General features: G+C 37.9%; 1 protein-coding gene across 7 annotated transcripts in view; it reads left to right on the plus strand.

Moving 5' to 3' along the window:
• The window catches only part of LTBP1 (latent transforming growth factor beta binding protein 1), a 429,217-nt gene that overhangs the window by 380,529 nt on the left and 31,529 nt on the right, over positions 1–17,159 (plus strand). For all 7 annotated transcript variants that reach the window (XM_082641886.1, XM_082641887.1, XM_082641888.1 and 4 more), the window contains 4 exons: positions 1,420–1,563; positions 13,554–13,730; positions 14,445–14,531; positions 16,420–16,548. In XM_082641886.1, coding sequence (XP_082498012.1) covers positions 1,420–1,563; positions 13,554–13,730; positions 14,445–14,531; positions 16,420–16,548 — 537 coding nt within the window. The remainder of the gene's footprint in view (positions 1–1,419; positions 1,564–13,553; positions 13,731–14,444; positions 14,532–16,419; positions 16,549–17,159) is intronic.

The following is a 17,159-nucleotide window of genomic DNA, read 5'->3' on the forward strand; positions in this document are numbered from 1 at the left end:
GCTCCCTGAAGGCAGGAGTTGGGCCTGCCTGACTCATCATTGTCTCCCCAATCTGACCCATAGAAGTAAACTAGAAAATATTTTTTGATTGGATGTACAGTCTGGTAGGAGAGATTTCAATAGCCTTGGAAATATTACAAGTTAGAAAGTAGAAAATTCCATTTGACAGTTACCTAAAATTGATAAATGCAAACTGGCAAATTTCTAAAGTCAATTTTTCTGTTCTAAATTATGACTGTCCAGGTTGATTAAATATACCAACTGTCTGCTTTACTTTGTCATAATATCTTTTCATAAGCAAAACTCAGCTCATTGGATTTATATCTGTTTATATACAAAGTGAAATGGAAAACCGAGGTAATTATCCAAATAAGTCAAGAGACATAAACTTTTTGTCCAATTAACTGGGAATAGCAGGTGAAAATTGTATTTTTTTTTCCTGAATGATTTGGATAATTGCTCAAATTTTTAACTTTGTATAAACCATCTCAGAGTGTGCTCATGAAAACTGATGTTTGTACATGTTTAATCATGTTTAATGCATAAAATACATGAGCATTTCAGATGCCAAGTCAGGTACTTTGTTTAACTGGACACCCATTAATAAAATTTCTTCAGAGGAGAATGGGTAAAAAGTAGTATTGGGCAAGGGCAAACACAAAATTAGCCTTTCTTTATGGCCATGTACTTAAATAAAATGGACTTATCTGTGAGTTTTTAGTGTTTTAATTAAGTATATTTAAGTACAAAAGAAAAATATCTGGCAAAATAGAAATTACACTGTGGAACACCAACAGAATTTTTAAAGGCATCGTGAAATCACTGAGGAGTTACTGGACCAGTTTGTTTCCCATGAATGATTAATGTAGCCCAGTGACTACTTACAGGGGTTGTTCCTTCATTTCTCAAAGGGATACACAACCTGAATTCTGGTTGTTAAGTTATGGACATTTTGGCTGCTAGGAAACTATAGTTTTAGACATTTGAGTAGATTTAAAACAATTTCTAAAAATGCACTTAAAGAATTCTGCAGTTTCTGAAGTGCCAGTGCTGCTAAGTTTCCTTGAATTAAAACTGAGAGAGAAGTGTCATATTATTTAAAACCTCATTATGTCAAAAAGTCAGGGAAGAGAAAATTAAACAGTGTACATACGATGCTTGCAGTACAATTCCGAGTTGTTCCTTAAAGCCAGGATTGGAGTTTGGAAACTGCTTTGTGATTTCACGGTCCTTTCACACAAACCAAAGCTTTCAGCCCTGCCTCTGGGAGCCCCTTCCCCCAAATAGCTGAAGGGTTTGATTGCTCCCAGGGGGTCACCTTGTTTCCAGCAGACACCACTAGTCTTGGCACAGCTGGTAAAACAAAGAGCTGTCAGGAGTGAGGAACACGTCTGACTTGATCTGTGCTCCCTTTTCCAGATGTGAACGAATGTGAGCTGCTCAGTGGCGTGTGTGGTGAAGCCTTCTGTGAAAATGTAGAAGGGTCCTTCCTGTGTGTGTGCGTTGATGAAAACCAGGAGTACAGCCCGATGACTGGGCAGTGCCGCTCCCGGGCCTCGGCAGGTAAGTGACACTGTGTCGGGACGGAGGGCTTCTCTCAGGGACCTGTACCTACACAGGTTTGGGCCAAACACTCTGGGAGTGAGGAAGAAATAACCAAATATTTTGGCGCCATGCTGTTTCTGGAAGCTTCCATGCTCTTTCCGAGCCTGCCTTATCAGTGGAATTAGGATGTGGGTGATGACTGTTGCAGCTACATGGCCTCTAATGTGCTTTCCAGCCCAGAGACGCCATGGGTAGGGTGAAGGATCCAAAATGATGAGCACATTGGCTGGGAATTGCCTAAAACTCAGAACCGTCAGCCCAGGGTTTAATATGGCAACATCTCATTAAGTTGCATAATTCTTCTTTCTTGGCCCTTGGAGAAACGTATTTTGACACTTCTCTAAATTGAAAGCAACATAAAGGCCCCTCAGGATCTACAAAGACTTCCTTCCACTTGGAATTCTTAAGGTGTTTTTTATTTTTTTCCCCCAGAATTTGGCCTAGAGAGTGGCCATGATTGTGTTTGTTGAAAATTTGATTGAAGCTGTGTCATCATGGCACATATTGAAATGGAGAGCTGATACTTTTCCAGATAAATCATCAACTTCCAGATCACCATTTCAGTTTACGCCATGTGGCTAAAGCATGGTTGTATTTTGAGGGAAGCAGGAGACTAAATGGTCCTTTGAGACCCAAATAAAATGAAACATAGACTGTGTTACTATCTTGCTCAATCCCGGTTGATTTTATCTATGCTTCTAAGAAAGCTTTCGCTCTTCCTCAATAGGGTACACTTGTTCTGTGTGAGACAATTATCTTTGCAAGCAGTAGGGAATAAAATATAACACTATTTTCATCCACACACATTTTCTTCTCAATGATTAAATATAGAAAGGTGATGGGTGCAGAATTAAATGTACGGACAGTAATTCAAAAACACTGTGACGGGAAAGAGAGTGTTTCTGGAGGGAAGGATTGCTCTTCCTTCAGTGACCACCCCTGCAACTCATGAGCCATAAAGAAAAGACTTTTCATTTTAGCTCTACTTGTAATGGAAAAAAACAAAAAATCAAAAACCTGGCTGGTCAATAACAGGATTGGTGAAGTAACGGCCTTTTTCTTATTTGTCTTTGGTTCTATAGAGTAGCGCCTTCCCCATAGTATTATTTTGACTGGAAGAATTCACATATAATATTGTAGAGTCATTAAGTCATCTATATGAAGGTTAGGTAGTCATGACTGATGCATGTTGTACAATGTCAGGTGAAAAAAAAGATACTCCAGTGACCACAATCTGTGGAGGGAGGGAAGGAAAGAAGATGTAAAAAGATAATTATTAGAATTAATGGAAATTTTAGTTTTTTCCTTTATTTTCCAAACTTTTTGTGATACTTTAAACTGGAATGACCAGGGTTCTGGTCTTCTATTTTCCAGGTATGTAAGCTTGGGCATATCATTCAACATCTATGAGTTTCAATTTTCTCGCCTATAAAAGAAAGGTTATATTTACCTCACAGAGTTTTATGCTTTTTTTTAAATTATATACATAAAAGCCATTTGTTAATAACTAAGTACTATATGAAGTATTAAAATGAATTATTAAAATTCAAACACATAAGGGTTATCTATTTCTCTTCCTTTTGTGATCTCTTCTGAGATGGTGGGTTTTTTAAACTATAAATACAGTTTTGCTGGAATGTTTTAGTAATGTCAAGAAGTGGTTTGTTCAGTTCACATAGCTTCAGTTAAGGTACATGTCTGGGATCCTAAAGTTTGCTCATGTCTTTTGTAGAGATTAATAATGCTTTAATAGGATCATGAGACAATCTGAACCATTTTTGATGAACTGGATTAGCTCACTGTAAACTACTTCTTAAAACTTTACAGTGACTCTTTTTGTAAGCCTTGTTCCTCATCTCCTATTTTTTAAGTTCTTCTGTAACCAAGTCCTTAACAACTGCTTTGCCTTTTTGCTCTCTTTGTCTCCTTGGTCTCTTGTTGACTCTTTCTGGAAAGTTCTTCCAGTCAGAGTTCACTAAGTACTCTCCTGCTTTTGCAAAGAACAGCATTTTGAATACTCAGCTTCATAAAGCTTGTCTGCCAGTGAATACATAGTTTCTCTTTCCACTTAACATTATATCTGATCCTTTAATAGCTTCTTGCTTATTTTCCCCATAGTTCTCTGGCTTCTGCCAAATATTGTACATACTCAGTCGTTTTATTGGTCCATGTCAGTATAATCTGCCTTAGTAACTGGATAAGCTTATTAATTTGTATAGTTCCTGGCAATTCTGACTTCTACCATACCTCAATTTGTAGGGTTCTTGGCAAATTCGAACTGATCGTATGGAGTCTTAAGATTGTCTATGATAACATCTTCATTTTAGCAGTTCTCTCTCCTGAGAGATAGATCAGCTATAAACTGCAGCAGGAGTTTCCCTCTCTGACTTCATCAGACTTCATCAGACTTCATCATAGCTCATTTGTTTGAAAAAGGTGATTAAAACTGGAAATCGTAAAGAAAGATAATACATCTTTTAAATATTTAAGTTTTAACTTAAAGCACATAATGTACATTTATTCCCCAGTCTCCGAAGAAGAGCCAAGGTCTGTCTTCGAGTAGAAATCCATTTGCATTCTGTATGGGCTTGTCTTGCATAAACCATATCTATTATGCATTATCTACACTGCCCACTTTAAAGGGAGTAAGAATTTAAAGGCCTTTGCTGAGTAAATAAGTGCGAAGTCACTTTAGGTTTTCTTTTTTTTTTTTCAATCTTCTGCAGTTGTATTATCCATTCCTAGTTTGATAACCTTTTTTTTTTCTTTTTTACTTTTTGTAACCTTAGTCTTTCTAAAGGTTTAACTTGTTCTGGAAACAACTCTTCTACTCATTCATATTTTATTGGTTTATATACTATTTAATTATGTAATTACAATAATCAATACATTGGCACAGAGTGTTTGAGAATGAACATAGCTGAGTCTCTGTCGGCATACCGCTCAACACGTCAGTACAGAAGTATGCTGACCCACCTGAGAACAGCCAGCTGGCTGTGAGCCTTCCACCTGCTTGTGGGCATTAGCCAGGATGTTTTTCAGAGGACAGGAGAACATTAGTTCATCTAACAAGGTGGTTAAGTGGAGGCTAGTTAAAAGTTTGTATCATACTCCAGTCAAAGAATCTGCTGTTATACAGAACAAAACATTTTGTACCAAATTTAAGTTAAAGTTTTTATCAAGATGGGATTCAAATTAATTTCATTATATACCTGATAGACTAACAGCTTAGATCTCATCCCTCCTGGAAGGTAATTAGGAAAAGAAAGATACATTTGCTCTCTAGGCTGTAATATTTCCTCGGCTTTAAAATTTCCCCAGGACAACAGACATTCCAACACGGAGCAGTAGCATCATCATCTGAAGTGGTATCTTACTGAGGACAGAACTGGCTGTCAGCAAGGCAGATTTCAGATCAGTATGCAGAAGAACTTTCCAACAGCTAGAGACAGTCAGCACATAACGGTCTCATGAAATCGTGGGTGTTTCCTTAGAGGTGTCCAAGAACAGGTGAGAGACTCACTGGCTGGCAGAAGGGCTCCTACTTCCAGCATGACATTGTCCCAGGTGACCTTGAGGGTACTTTTGAACTTGAATGTCCTAGGATTTTTATTTCTAAAATACTTCTTGGCTCCCACCTAATTTTTTAGGTCTGGTCTAATGTTTTCATTGCCTGGGCCTTTGGCCACTAATTTACATTGCTATACATTGTGTAAAAGCACCTGAAACAGAAATAACTAAAAAATGTCCATATCAGACCACTCATCACCTGTAAGAGGGTGTGGCCATGAAATATAGCCTGATGCTTTTACTTCCTCAGTGCCTGTGACAATTACTCTATAAAAACGTTATGTCCTTGGGCACTCTAAGGGTAGCAGTAAATATTTAGTGTTGGCAACTGCAGCCTTCAAGCCCTACACACAAACTGCTGTTCTCTGTCTTCATTGGTGCACAGAGGAGACTCTGTGGTGGTGGGAACTGAATTTTATTTTTACAACAGAAGGTATAATAAAAGAACACAAAGATATATATTATAATTAATGCAGGTGTGCCTTGCTTTAAGAAAACAAAGTAAACAAGATCAGAAATTATAAAACATGTAAATCAGGCTGATTATTTGCATTGTGTAATAATTGTTCTTCACTTTAAGACAAGCAAATAAACAAGATCAGAAATTAAAGATCTATAAATAAACAAGCTCAGAAATTAAAATCTATAAATAAACAAGATCATAAATTAAAGATTATTTGTATTATAAAAGAATTGTTCTTCACACAATTCACGATAGGGTTTCCTTAAATATCAGTTTTCTCTAATATATTTGGGAGCTTGTTCTCACGTCGCAAGCTAAGCCCTAGACTTCTACATCTAGAAAACACCCTAGTGTTTTTCCAGCCCAGCAACTTCATTTCCAGGTAAGGAAGCCGAGGCCCAGAGAGAAGTTCTAAATGTTAAACGTAGGGCCATATTGCTAATGACTGGCAGAATTGGCCCAGGAACCCGACTCCAGAGTCTTTCCCCTTAATTCTACTTCTCAAGGCTGAGGACCCCATGACAGCACATTCTTCTAAAAGTTGGCTTCCTTTTCACTTTATTTCTTTGTTTTGTTCTTGTTATTGAAACAATGCATATTCTTAGAAAATTGGCAAATACAAAAATAGATCAAAAGAGAAAATCCCCTGCTGTGTTACCGTCCAGGGATAATCTCTGTGATCATGCTGACCTCCAGATTCTTTGAAGGGGCCTCCCTGCATCCACTGAACCGTCTCCCAGTTGATCCTCAACGCACTGAGATCGAGCCCTCAGACCCTTCATCTGGGTGAAGCTCTTTCCTCTTGTGTCAGTAGTTTCTCATCTCCCCTCCCCCTTTCCCTTTTCTTGATTTCAGGACATTACTCCTCCCTGTATCCTCCCACCTCTTGCCCTGGTCTTTTTCTGTCTCATTCTTGACTCTTTCTTTCGCCATTCCTTAAATAATAACATCCCAGAGAGTTGCAGGGTTAGCCCTCTTTTTACTCTGTATTCTTCTCCTGGGATATTTTATCTTCTTCTCCAAGTCAATTTACTTGGAGTATTACTTACTTGGTGTGGATGACCAACTGAATATCTATGCCTCTCCACCTCTCTCTTGAGTGCCACACTCCTATTTCCAGCTGCCTGTTTCTGGACCTTCCTCCCAGGGTGTCTTGGAAGCATCTCTGCCTAAAATTATCCAAAAGCAAATTAATTACCATACCCTCTCCAATCTGTTACTCTCCCTGTGTACACTCATTAATTGCCAAACAGCCATACTATAGATCCTGAAGTCATACTTTACTTTCTCTCTCCATCCATCCAAGCCATCATAACATTCTGCTATCTCTACCTCAACAGTATCCTTCAAATCTCTCTGCTCCTCTGCTACCACTGCCCTGGGCCAGGCCTTCAGCCTGTCTTCCCTGGACTGTGGCACTTGCCTTCTGACTTCTCTCCCTGCCTCTCCCATCAGTTCCTGTTCCACATTGCTGCCAATTCACATTTTTGAAACATACATCTGGTTTTAAACCCTTAAAACTTTCAGCTGCTTATTCCTGCCTCCAGCATGAAGTCCAAATCCATCAGCAGGGTAACAGGACCCTTTATGCTCAGTCATTTATTCCTCTTTGTATTGTCTGTCACCCAGCTCACTGCTAGGCATCGTGCCTGACCTACAGCAGACACTGTAGCCTGTTGAGTAATAGGCTTCTCCGCATTCGAGAATGTGTTCCTTCTCTATCACATCATCTCGTTCCCAGCTCGTTCTACAGAGTAAGAATTATTCATTTTATCAAAGGTATCGTGGACCACACTTAATTGATCTAGTCACACTTCTAGGTAGAGGGGACAGTACCCCTGTGTGCTTTGGTTAAATTACAAGTAGAGCAAAAAAAAATTTTTTAAAGAGCAGGTCCCTGCTCACAGGGGACACTGTGCAAATCATCCTTGTGGTTCTGACAATTGAACCTAAACAGAGTGCTTGTTCTCTGTTCCTGGAGAGGTCCACTACAGGTTTTGTGTATGTACATATTTTTTTAAAGGCATGAGACCACATATAATATCACTCAACCATTGTATCTGGCACAGTGGGGTGGGTTTTTTTTTTAATGTATTTAGGTAACCTGTAAAATAAATTCACTTTGGAAGAATTTTTTTTTAATAATTTCTGATTGGAAAAAAAACACCTTTGGTAGGAAAAAAATTAAAGACAGTGAAACCACAGTATTTAGAATGCAAACATTGTAAAACGCCATAAAACTCCTGAGGTCTTATTGTGTATTCGTAATGGATCTATACCATAAATGTAGCTAAGGCTGAGGAAAATATGCTCATTTGTTACTTTAAAAAAAAAAAAGTCAGGTTTCTTCCCACCTTCAAAAACAAGAGTGAGGGCTTCCCTGGTGGCGCAGTGGTTGAGAGTCCGCCTGCCGATGCAGGGGACACGGGTTCGTGCCCCGATCCCGGAAGATCCCACATGCCGCGGAGCGGCTGGGCCCGCGAGCCATGGCCGCGGAGCCTGTGTGTCCGGAGCCTGTGCTCCGCAACGGGAGAGGCCACAGCAGTGAGAGGCCCGCATACAGCAAAAAAAAAAAAAAAAAAAAAAAAAAAAAAAAAAAAAAAAAAAAAAAAACCAAGAGTGAGAAGAGTTTACTACCAAATGGTGCTTTTATTTTCATGAAGTTTTATGCTTGCTGTGTATAGTATCTAAAATGAGTTTTTAATAAAGAGGTGTTGATATTTGAATGAACTGACATATCAGTTAAGTAAACCATGTACATAAACCATTTTATCCTCTTAATACAAGAGACACCACGCTGTTGCATTAGAAATGCATTTTGTATCCTAGAATTCACTACCAATAAGGCCTGGAGAGGAATGGTTTGTACAGTTTCGTTTAAACATTTCCAGACATTTTACATGTCGCTGCAGATGTGGCTTTATTCTTGAGGTCATCCTCACAGGGCCTCGCCATGCACGTGTGCGGGTGTTGTGACAGCTCTCATGCTGCTGTGATGTCATCTCCTTTCCGTCTGTGCTGCCTGTTGCACCTCGTCCCAGTGTGCGTCTCCCAGTTTTCTTTCTCTGGGGAGCTTTATTCTGCCTTCAGGAGTCTCTTCTTTCACCCAGATCTGCCCGCTTTTCTTCTGACTTCTCCAGTTTCTAATAATATTTCCATCATTGAGACTTTCACTTCTCACCATCTCCCCAGCCTGTTCCTATCCCAGGCTCCCTCCTCCCAGTGTCTTCTAACTTCTTCACCAGAAAAAGCAAAACCAAAAATATCCTCCATTCCACGTGGCAAGGCTGAGGCGACTCTCTTCCAATAGAGACTGGCATTGTCCTCTGCCTCAGCACCTAAGTCACAAACACACCTATCACTTGTTCACATGTTAATGCATCCCTGCCCCATTCTCTTATTCTCAAAATCAGTTCTGTGACTCCTTCCACAGACCACTTCTCCCCTTGCCCGCTCTACCCACACAGACCTAAGGATAGCTGTACTTTTTACTCCTCCTCACCTCTGTCACACCTTACTTTCTAGCCAATTTTTTTTAAGTTTATTTTTCAAGAACTTGACTCAAAATGTCAGCTCCTCCAGGCAGCCTTCCAGGATTGCCTTGCTCCCTGACCCTTTACAGTGTGGCTTACACGCCCAGCTTGCTTTCCTTGCACTGTCATGCCTGACCACCTGATTGACCTCTTTAAGGATAGGCACTGTGTGGAAGAATATGCTTTGAAAGTATTTTTGCTCTTGTACTTCACTTTCTAAACTTTATTATGACTTCTTCCACGTCTTTTACTATCTGAAGTTACCACCTTTCTACAATCTTCCTTTTTATTTGCATCCCTTCATGTTCAGTCCATTCCTATTGTCAGTGCTTATTTTCTGAAACTCACCAATGGCTTTCTTTTAAATTCCACTTAAAACACACACACACTTCTCATCTTCCAAGTCTTTGAATGAGAAAACTAGGGGAAAAAATGAATTTCCAAGTTCTCTTTTACTCCCTTTGGATTATTACACTGGAATGCTTTTTCTCATAAAAGTATGAGTTGGTATAAAACATTAGTGCCTGTGGTGATTTTCAAAATAAAGAGAATAAAGCTTACTGAGTAATCCTATTCAAAGTCATTTGCTGAACATTATTACAGACACAGACTATAAATTGATGTCTTTTTCAGGACTAGGGCAGGTGTTTCATTTGGGGGCATTGTTTACTCACACGTATTTGTGATGTGACTCTTGGGTCACTGTCATCATCCTGTCTCAGAAGGATATGGAGGGGATTGGCATCTGAAGGCCTTCAGAAACTACTGCAAATGGAAAGTGAAAGCAAAGGCAAGGGCCATTTAGAATGTTTGTGTCCACTCTAACCAAAGAAATGTTCCAGATCTCCCCACTCCAACAGCAAACCTAAGAGTAGACATATTTAGGGAAAGACTAAAGCAGGAAATAATCCTGTAAGTGAACACCCACATCCTCTTCTTTCTGACAAAGCAAGAGAGAAGAGCTTCTAGAAAGGGCAGTTCACCAGTGGTACCTACTGCTCAAACCCTCTCTTTAATATTCAGAGCAAGGGAAGAGGGTCACGCTGCATGCTGCTTTGTCACTGAACTCTATATCAGCAGGATTATCTGCTGCCCCCTGGGCAAAGGCAAAGCAAAACAAACTCATGCTCGCTGAAATGCTAAGAAGCTGAGCCCCATAGAAGAGGTTTAGGGAAAGCATTAGGCACTGGACATTGGACCCAACCTAAATGTTCTCCTCCAAAAAGTGAGGATGCTCTATAACCTGTGCCGTCTAGCTCATGGAGTTACTTTGTGTATCACATGAAAAGGCACTTGTGAAAATTTCTTCAAAAAAGGCACACACGTGAGAGGTCCAAAAACTCATTTCTTATCACCAGCCATACATACCCTGGGATTAAAATATACACATTGCTTTTTATACACAAATGTTAAGCTAACCTCTTAATACATATTGAAAAATCAAATCTGAAAATACTGGAGGTGAAGTAATATATTTCCTAGAAGTCTATGGCATGAGATATGAAGTATGGCTAACCTTATTAATAAAATCTTTCTGAAAAATAGAATTCATTCTTTCTGAGCTTGGCACCTTCTATAACTTTTGATTTGATCTTTTTTTTTTTTTTTTTTCTTTTTGCGGTACGCGGGCCTCTCACTGTTGTGGCCTCTCCCGTTGCGGAGCACAGGCTCCGGATGCGCAGGCCCAGCGGCCATGGCTCACGGGCCCAGCCGTTCCGCGGCATATGGGATCCTCCCAGACCGGGGCACGAACCCGTATCCCCTGCATCGGCAGGCGGACTCTCAACCACTGCGCCACCAGGGAGGCCCTGATTTGATCTTTTAAAGTTATTTTGTGATAGAAAAATTCCTCCCCTAACGACAGTGACAAAATAGAGATTTTTTAAAGAAATCACATTACATGTCTTTACTGATGAGAGTGTTCCCCCTGTGGAAAAATGCTCTAGGCAGTTAATTATTTAAAGGTTAAGAAGATAAGGAAATTGTAGCTTTTCACAGAATGACCTTTGTGGACCAGTTTTTTTAAAAGGAATTTGCATCTCTTTCCAAACACGGATGAGGGCCTGACTAACCCTCAATTTCAGCTGTGTAAACATTGAAGCTTCAAACTGCTTGGAAAGAAAATAAGAGTAAAACTTGTAATAACCAATGTAAAACCTGAATAATACAGTGATATTGATTATTTCCCTTATGCAGTCACCTTTGAGTTTCCTTCCAAAGAAAAAAGAAAAAACTATTTTATTTCTGTGAGTATAAGAAAACATGGTAGAAATAGTGTTTAAATGTATATGAAGTTTTTGACTCAGAAGCCTGTGGTCTCTAATTACCTATGAATATAGCAGCCTTCACTGAAGTGTTACTGTACAATGTTTCCATATTGTAATAAAAACTGTGACATATCTACAACTTTGTACAAAGAGAAAAACAATTATTGAGCACTCTTTTAACATAGACTGTAAACCTGATTGGCAAAACTCTAGTTGTGCTGCTGACTTGATTTATATTCCTAAATGCATTCATTAATAACTGTGTTTTAGGCAAACTGAATAAAATGAGTGGAATTGGCCATATTAATAGTCTGTCAATCTATTCCCATATACTGGGAGAAAGTTTATAAAATTTTTTACAGGGTTCATGATTGATTTCATATTAATTTAAAATACCTACCCTTAATTTTCCTCAGTAATACCCTGTGTAAGAGCTTGGAGCCCCTCTTGAAGGGAATGAACTAGTGATGGTGATCCATTCCATGAAAGCAGGCAAAAAGCACATCTGTCCCCTGCACACTTGAAAAGCTAGTTGAGACGAGGGATGTGGCAGGTTTTATCCAATTTCACACACAAGGAAATGATTTAAAACCACTTCATAAACTGCATAGGAATCCTCATTTCAGTTTTTTCCTGGACACTTACTCTAGGTTTGAATTTGTCATCAGCTATTAAGACTAAGTTAGAGTCCAAGCTGAATTGTCAAAGGTAGAATAATCTGAGAATTAGCCAGAATCAAGGGTGAGAGGGATCCTTTACATTCTCATTGATATTCTGCATTCTGGGAGTAATATATATGTCGAAGCTTTGTTTGCTTGCCTTTACTGCCATAAGGGGAAAGAAAGGGCAGTAGCTCTTCTGATAGAATTTTATGAACTTACATTTTAAGAACACCTTTGTTATATGACATATTAATCAGGTTTCCACAGTCAGTTTGACCCTGCCAAAGTAAATATATAGGAAACTATTATGAAAATACATCATTAAACTTTCCTCATAGTATAATGATCTGCCAACTTTTTTTTTAAAAGGTAGGTATTGAGATTAAAGTCTTATCCTTGCTGGCAAGTGTTATCCCCTTGTCCCTATAGTTTCTTTGGGTTAAGAATCTGTAGATAGCAGTTCTAATGAAAATATTTCATTAGTATTAATCTAAGTAATTGTGACGGCAGTAGTCAGTTTATCTGACATAGCATAAAATTAAAATAAGAAATTCTAACTGGATCATAGACAGTAATTTGAACTCTATAGCATTTAGTAAGGAAGAGTTTTTTTAATCATTCTTTAAAAGCACAAACTTGTTTGTAGCCTTCAAATCTGATGGAATTAAATCATTTTTAGTATTAACTGAAAGTAGGTGGAGTTGTTCTTATCATTTGTATTCTATCATATCACCTTGACTTTTATCACAGAGGGTTAAACAGACACTGTTGGAATATATCAATATATTCTTTAGGACACACTTGAGCTGGGACTAGAACCCAGCCTTGAAATTCTACCCCTGGGATTAGCTGGCTCTTATTGTTTCATTCAGAATCATATATTTGCAGCACTGTAAGTAGATTTCTAGTAATGAAAGGGTTTTTTTTTTTTAATAGACTCAGGTTACTGCAGTGTTTTTCTATTTGTCGTCTTCTGCTTTGTACTGTTTAGAAAATTTGGGGGGGCATGGTTATCTCAATAACCATCTAAGGGTTAAATATTATGTGTGGCCCCATATCTCTGGTCCAGTGTTGGGGAATATTTTCATTGATTTACGTAGGTGTTCTAGCTCAGTAAAGAATGACCCTATGTGTGGCAAGAAAGCAGATATGGAAACTGTACTCACAGCCAAATTTACCAGTATAAAGTAATTGGTTAAGGTAAAAGGAAATGATTTTGACAGACTTACACTCTTGGGGTGGGTTAGAAATCCACCAAAATTCAGGATTCATGTGCATTTTTATCTTGAAGTGGAAGAATCCAACACAAAATGGAAAGCAACTTTCTGTAAATGAAGTGCCATTGGCACGTCCAGTCAAGCTTTTTTACCCCTGTGTTTTCAATTCCGTTGTGATACAGGTAGATCTGATGTATCCTGTCAACACTCTTTTTTACTTTCTCTACTCTTTTTAGACTTAGAAGTAGATCAACCCAAAGAAGAAAAGAAAGAGTGCTACTATAATCTAAATGACGCCAGTCTTTGTGACAACGTGCTGGCCCCCAATGTCACCAAACAAGAATGCTGCTGTACCTCTGGTGCTGGGTGGGGAGATAACTGTGAGATTTTCCCCTGCCCAGTCTTGGGGACTGGTAAGAATTAGCTAAGTGCTCTGTTCATACTGGTATTTGTTGTGTGGTGTTCATGGGCCTTGGAATGTTCTCATTTGGGTTATTGAAGCCTTGAAATGGTAACATCTACTGGTACCTGCCATAGTCAAATTGAAGTGAGATTACCTTAGAGTGGGTTTCATTCAGGGCTGGACCCATACCCTTATCCCACTTCAGTATGAATTCTTAAACTTCTGTTTCTCACAGAATATGCTGTTATAGTGACATTCCATATAATATTTTGGCAGAAAGATAATTCAGTTTTATTCCATTTTTAAGGTAAAACTAATCATTTTTGCTAACAATGACACGGCATTATTCCTAACTGGAGCTTGCATATTTAAGCTAGGATTTTGGATTCTTATTGAAATTTGAAAATACTAGAGACCACAGTAATGGAGAAATAAGTCATAACACACCATAGTACCCATAGCTAAAACATGTGTAAATAATATATGGGTGAACTAGCAAGGTTTTTTGTAAATTATACTTATGAAGTCATTAGATTTATTTGCACCTAGTCTGTAATTTTTGAGATTGTACTGAATTTATTTGTCTGAATTAGATGGCAGGTAAAATTAGATGAATTTATTTGTCTGAATTAGATGGCAAGCAAAACTGAATTTAAATACTCATGGAAGATATTGGGTTTTTTTTTTTTTAACTTTTTTTCCCCCTTATCTCTCCTGAAATCAGCTGAATTCACTGAAATGTGTCCTAGAGGGAAAGGTTTTGTCCCCACTGGAGAATCCTCTTACGATGTTGATGGCGAGAACTATAAAGGTCAGAATCAAGCAGAAACTAATTTGCAATGTGTATGCATATTTGACATTCAAGTAAACGCGTGGCTTGGGTTAGACAGAAGAAGAATTCTTTTCAGCCATGGAAACTAATTACAAAGCCTTGAATTCTACCATTGGAAGAAGGCTCCAATGGACTCTAGGGGGAACCGTGGCTTGGGTGTTAGAACACTTAAGGCTGTATGATAGTGGGACTTCACTTAAGATTCTGAGTTTCCACTTCTGAGATAAGAATAATGTTTCAAAGGTTGTCATGAGGATTAAATGAGATAGCATATGTAAAAGTACTTAACACAAAATTCTGTACTTAATAAATTCATTCTTTTATTGTAGAATTATATTAGAAATCATACGTTAGGACCAATATAAATTTGACCATCATCATGTTGGCCTTTAATGGTCATCAACAAAGCAAAGGTTCTCACCTTTTTAGAAAGCATCCTACTTTGCTAGGACCATTTACTAATGGCCACAGATTAATAATAAGGAATGGAAAGGAAGAAAGCAAAAGGAGATGTGTGTTTTATATATTTAATGCTATTAGTCTGTAATTCTAAAATAAATGTGCAGCTTTTTAATTTTGGTTGAATTTAAACTACAGATATGAGTATTTCCTCATTAACCCCTAACTTTTAATATTTCAGTGATAGAGATATTATGGCCTTTTATATACAAAGTGATTTTTTTTTCTTTACAGTTTAATATTGCAAACTGTTAAGTGGCTGGAAAACAGACTAAAAACATTTTTATTGTCTATCCATTTTTGCAAACCAGGGTTTTACTAATATGGTATAATTCAGCAGCTGGATAAGAAATTCCATATGTGTTTTTTTAAGTACATCTATGATTTAATTCAGTGAAATAACAAGACTTAGTTGGCGAAATGTGTTTAACGGTTTTCAAATTTGCCAATATCATATACTATGTTCTTTCAGAGATGTAGTTAAATTTCACTTTGTGCTATGAAGTGGAGCCCTGATTTCACCATAAAGTCATCCTCTTTTTTAAAATAAAAATAAATTCCTCTTCACCCTATCTTAGCAGTGCTGTAAATGGTTGAAAGAATATTAGATTCGGATTCAAACAGTCATATATTGTCGACCTGGTTTTGCCATTTGCCATTTTGAGCAATTTGTCTATGAAGTCTCCAGTTTTTTAAATGAGGACTAGATGACATTAGCTTTAAAATGTTAGAAATGATGCTAATAATACTTGCACAAAAGCAATAGATCACACTTTTTGAGAGTATACCGAGTCCTCTGCGTGGATTTTCTCATTGAATCCTTTCAATCCTATCAGGTCGATGTTCCTCTTATCTCCAGTTTACCACTGAGTAAACTGAGGTTTGTGGACAATAAGCTCTGTAAATTCTGTGGAGGAATGGGTCTGCCAGCATTCTTAGCATCTGTGCTTTCATTAGCTCATTATCAAGAAAGAAGACTTCCATCAAGTTGCATCAAACTCTTTGCAGGAGTTTTCTTCATCTCAACTAGTTAATGGGCCAAAATATACATTTATAGAAAGGCACATGTCTTAAAGGGTATTTTCTACAGAGAATATTATTGGTGCCATTATGGAACCTGTAGACTATTTCATCAAATACGAGGTAGCATCTCCGAAGCTCTATTTACAAATATACCTTCTCTGATAATGTTTTGGGCATTGCTTCTTAAACAGAGAAGCCTGATTATATTTCTACCTCTGTGAATTAGTCCTAACTTTAAGAATTTGATATTGCTGTGTTTTTAAGACTCTTTGTAATATAAATATTATAATATCTAACTTGCCCAATGTTGGTTAGACTCTTCTATTTAACTGAAAATCCCAAAATAACTCCTCTTTCTAAATATTTCTCCATTTTTCCCCCATAGATGCAGATGAATGCCTACTTTTTGGACAAGAAATCTGCAAAAATGGCTTCTGTTTGAACACTCAGCCTGGTTATGAATGCTACTGTAAGCAGGGGACATACTATGATCCCGTCAAATTGCAGTGCTTTGGTAAGTTTTAAGAGGATATAGTGTGATGTGCTATGCAAATACATGGAAAAAATAAGTAATGCTACATATAAAAACAATGTCTTTGAATCTAAATCACGTGTTGAAAAGATCTGTAAGTGTTTTATGGATCTTTTTCTTGAGCAATATTTAAGAAAATAAAAACCCTTCATACTACTATTTGAATAGATTTCAAAGAGTTAATATTCAATGTGGGATTATAATTCAGGTCACTGGTATAACTGAAGTGTTCTTTTGGTCTGGGGAGCCTCCTGTTTCATCACTCATACCATGCACTGAAAGTCATTTTTAAATACTGACCCAGACTTTAATGCCTAAGCAGAAAACCATATACACTAGGCAGAAAAACATAGCAAAAGAAAATAATTTTAAAATTGTCATAAAGAGACATTTTATCTTAAATTTCTAAGCGTATCCTGTTCTTAAATGTTTTCTTTCCTTATTTAATGTCAGCAGCTGTAGGGCGGTATTATTTTTCCAGTCAATACAACTTAACATTTTTATAGTCGGAGCTGTTCTCTTTTGGATGATGATGTGTAGCTGATTAAAATGTGGCCGCCCCTGGAATCTGGACTAAATTTAGCAGTGTATTA

The sequence above is a fragment of the Mesoplodon mirus genome, assembly GCF_964341445.2.
Source record: "Mesoplodon mirus genome assembly, chromosome: 14".
NCBI lineage: Eukaryota > Metazoa > Chordata > Mammalia > Artiodactyla > Ziphiidae > Mesoplodon > Mesoplodon mirus.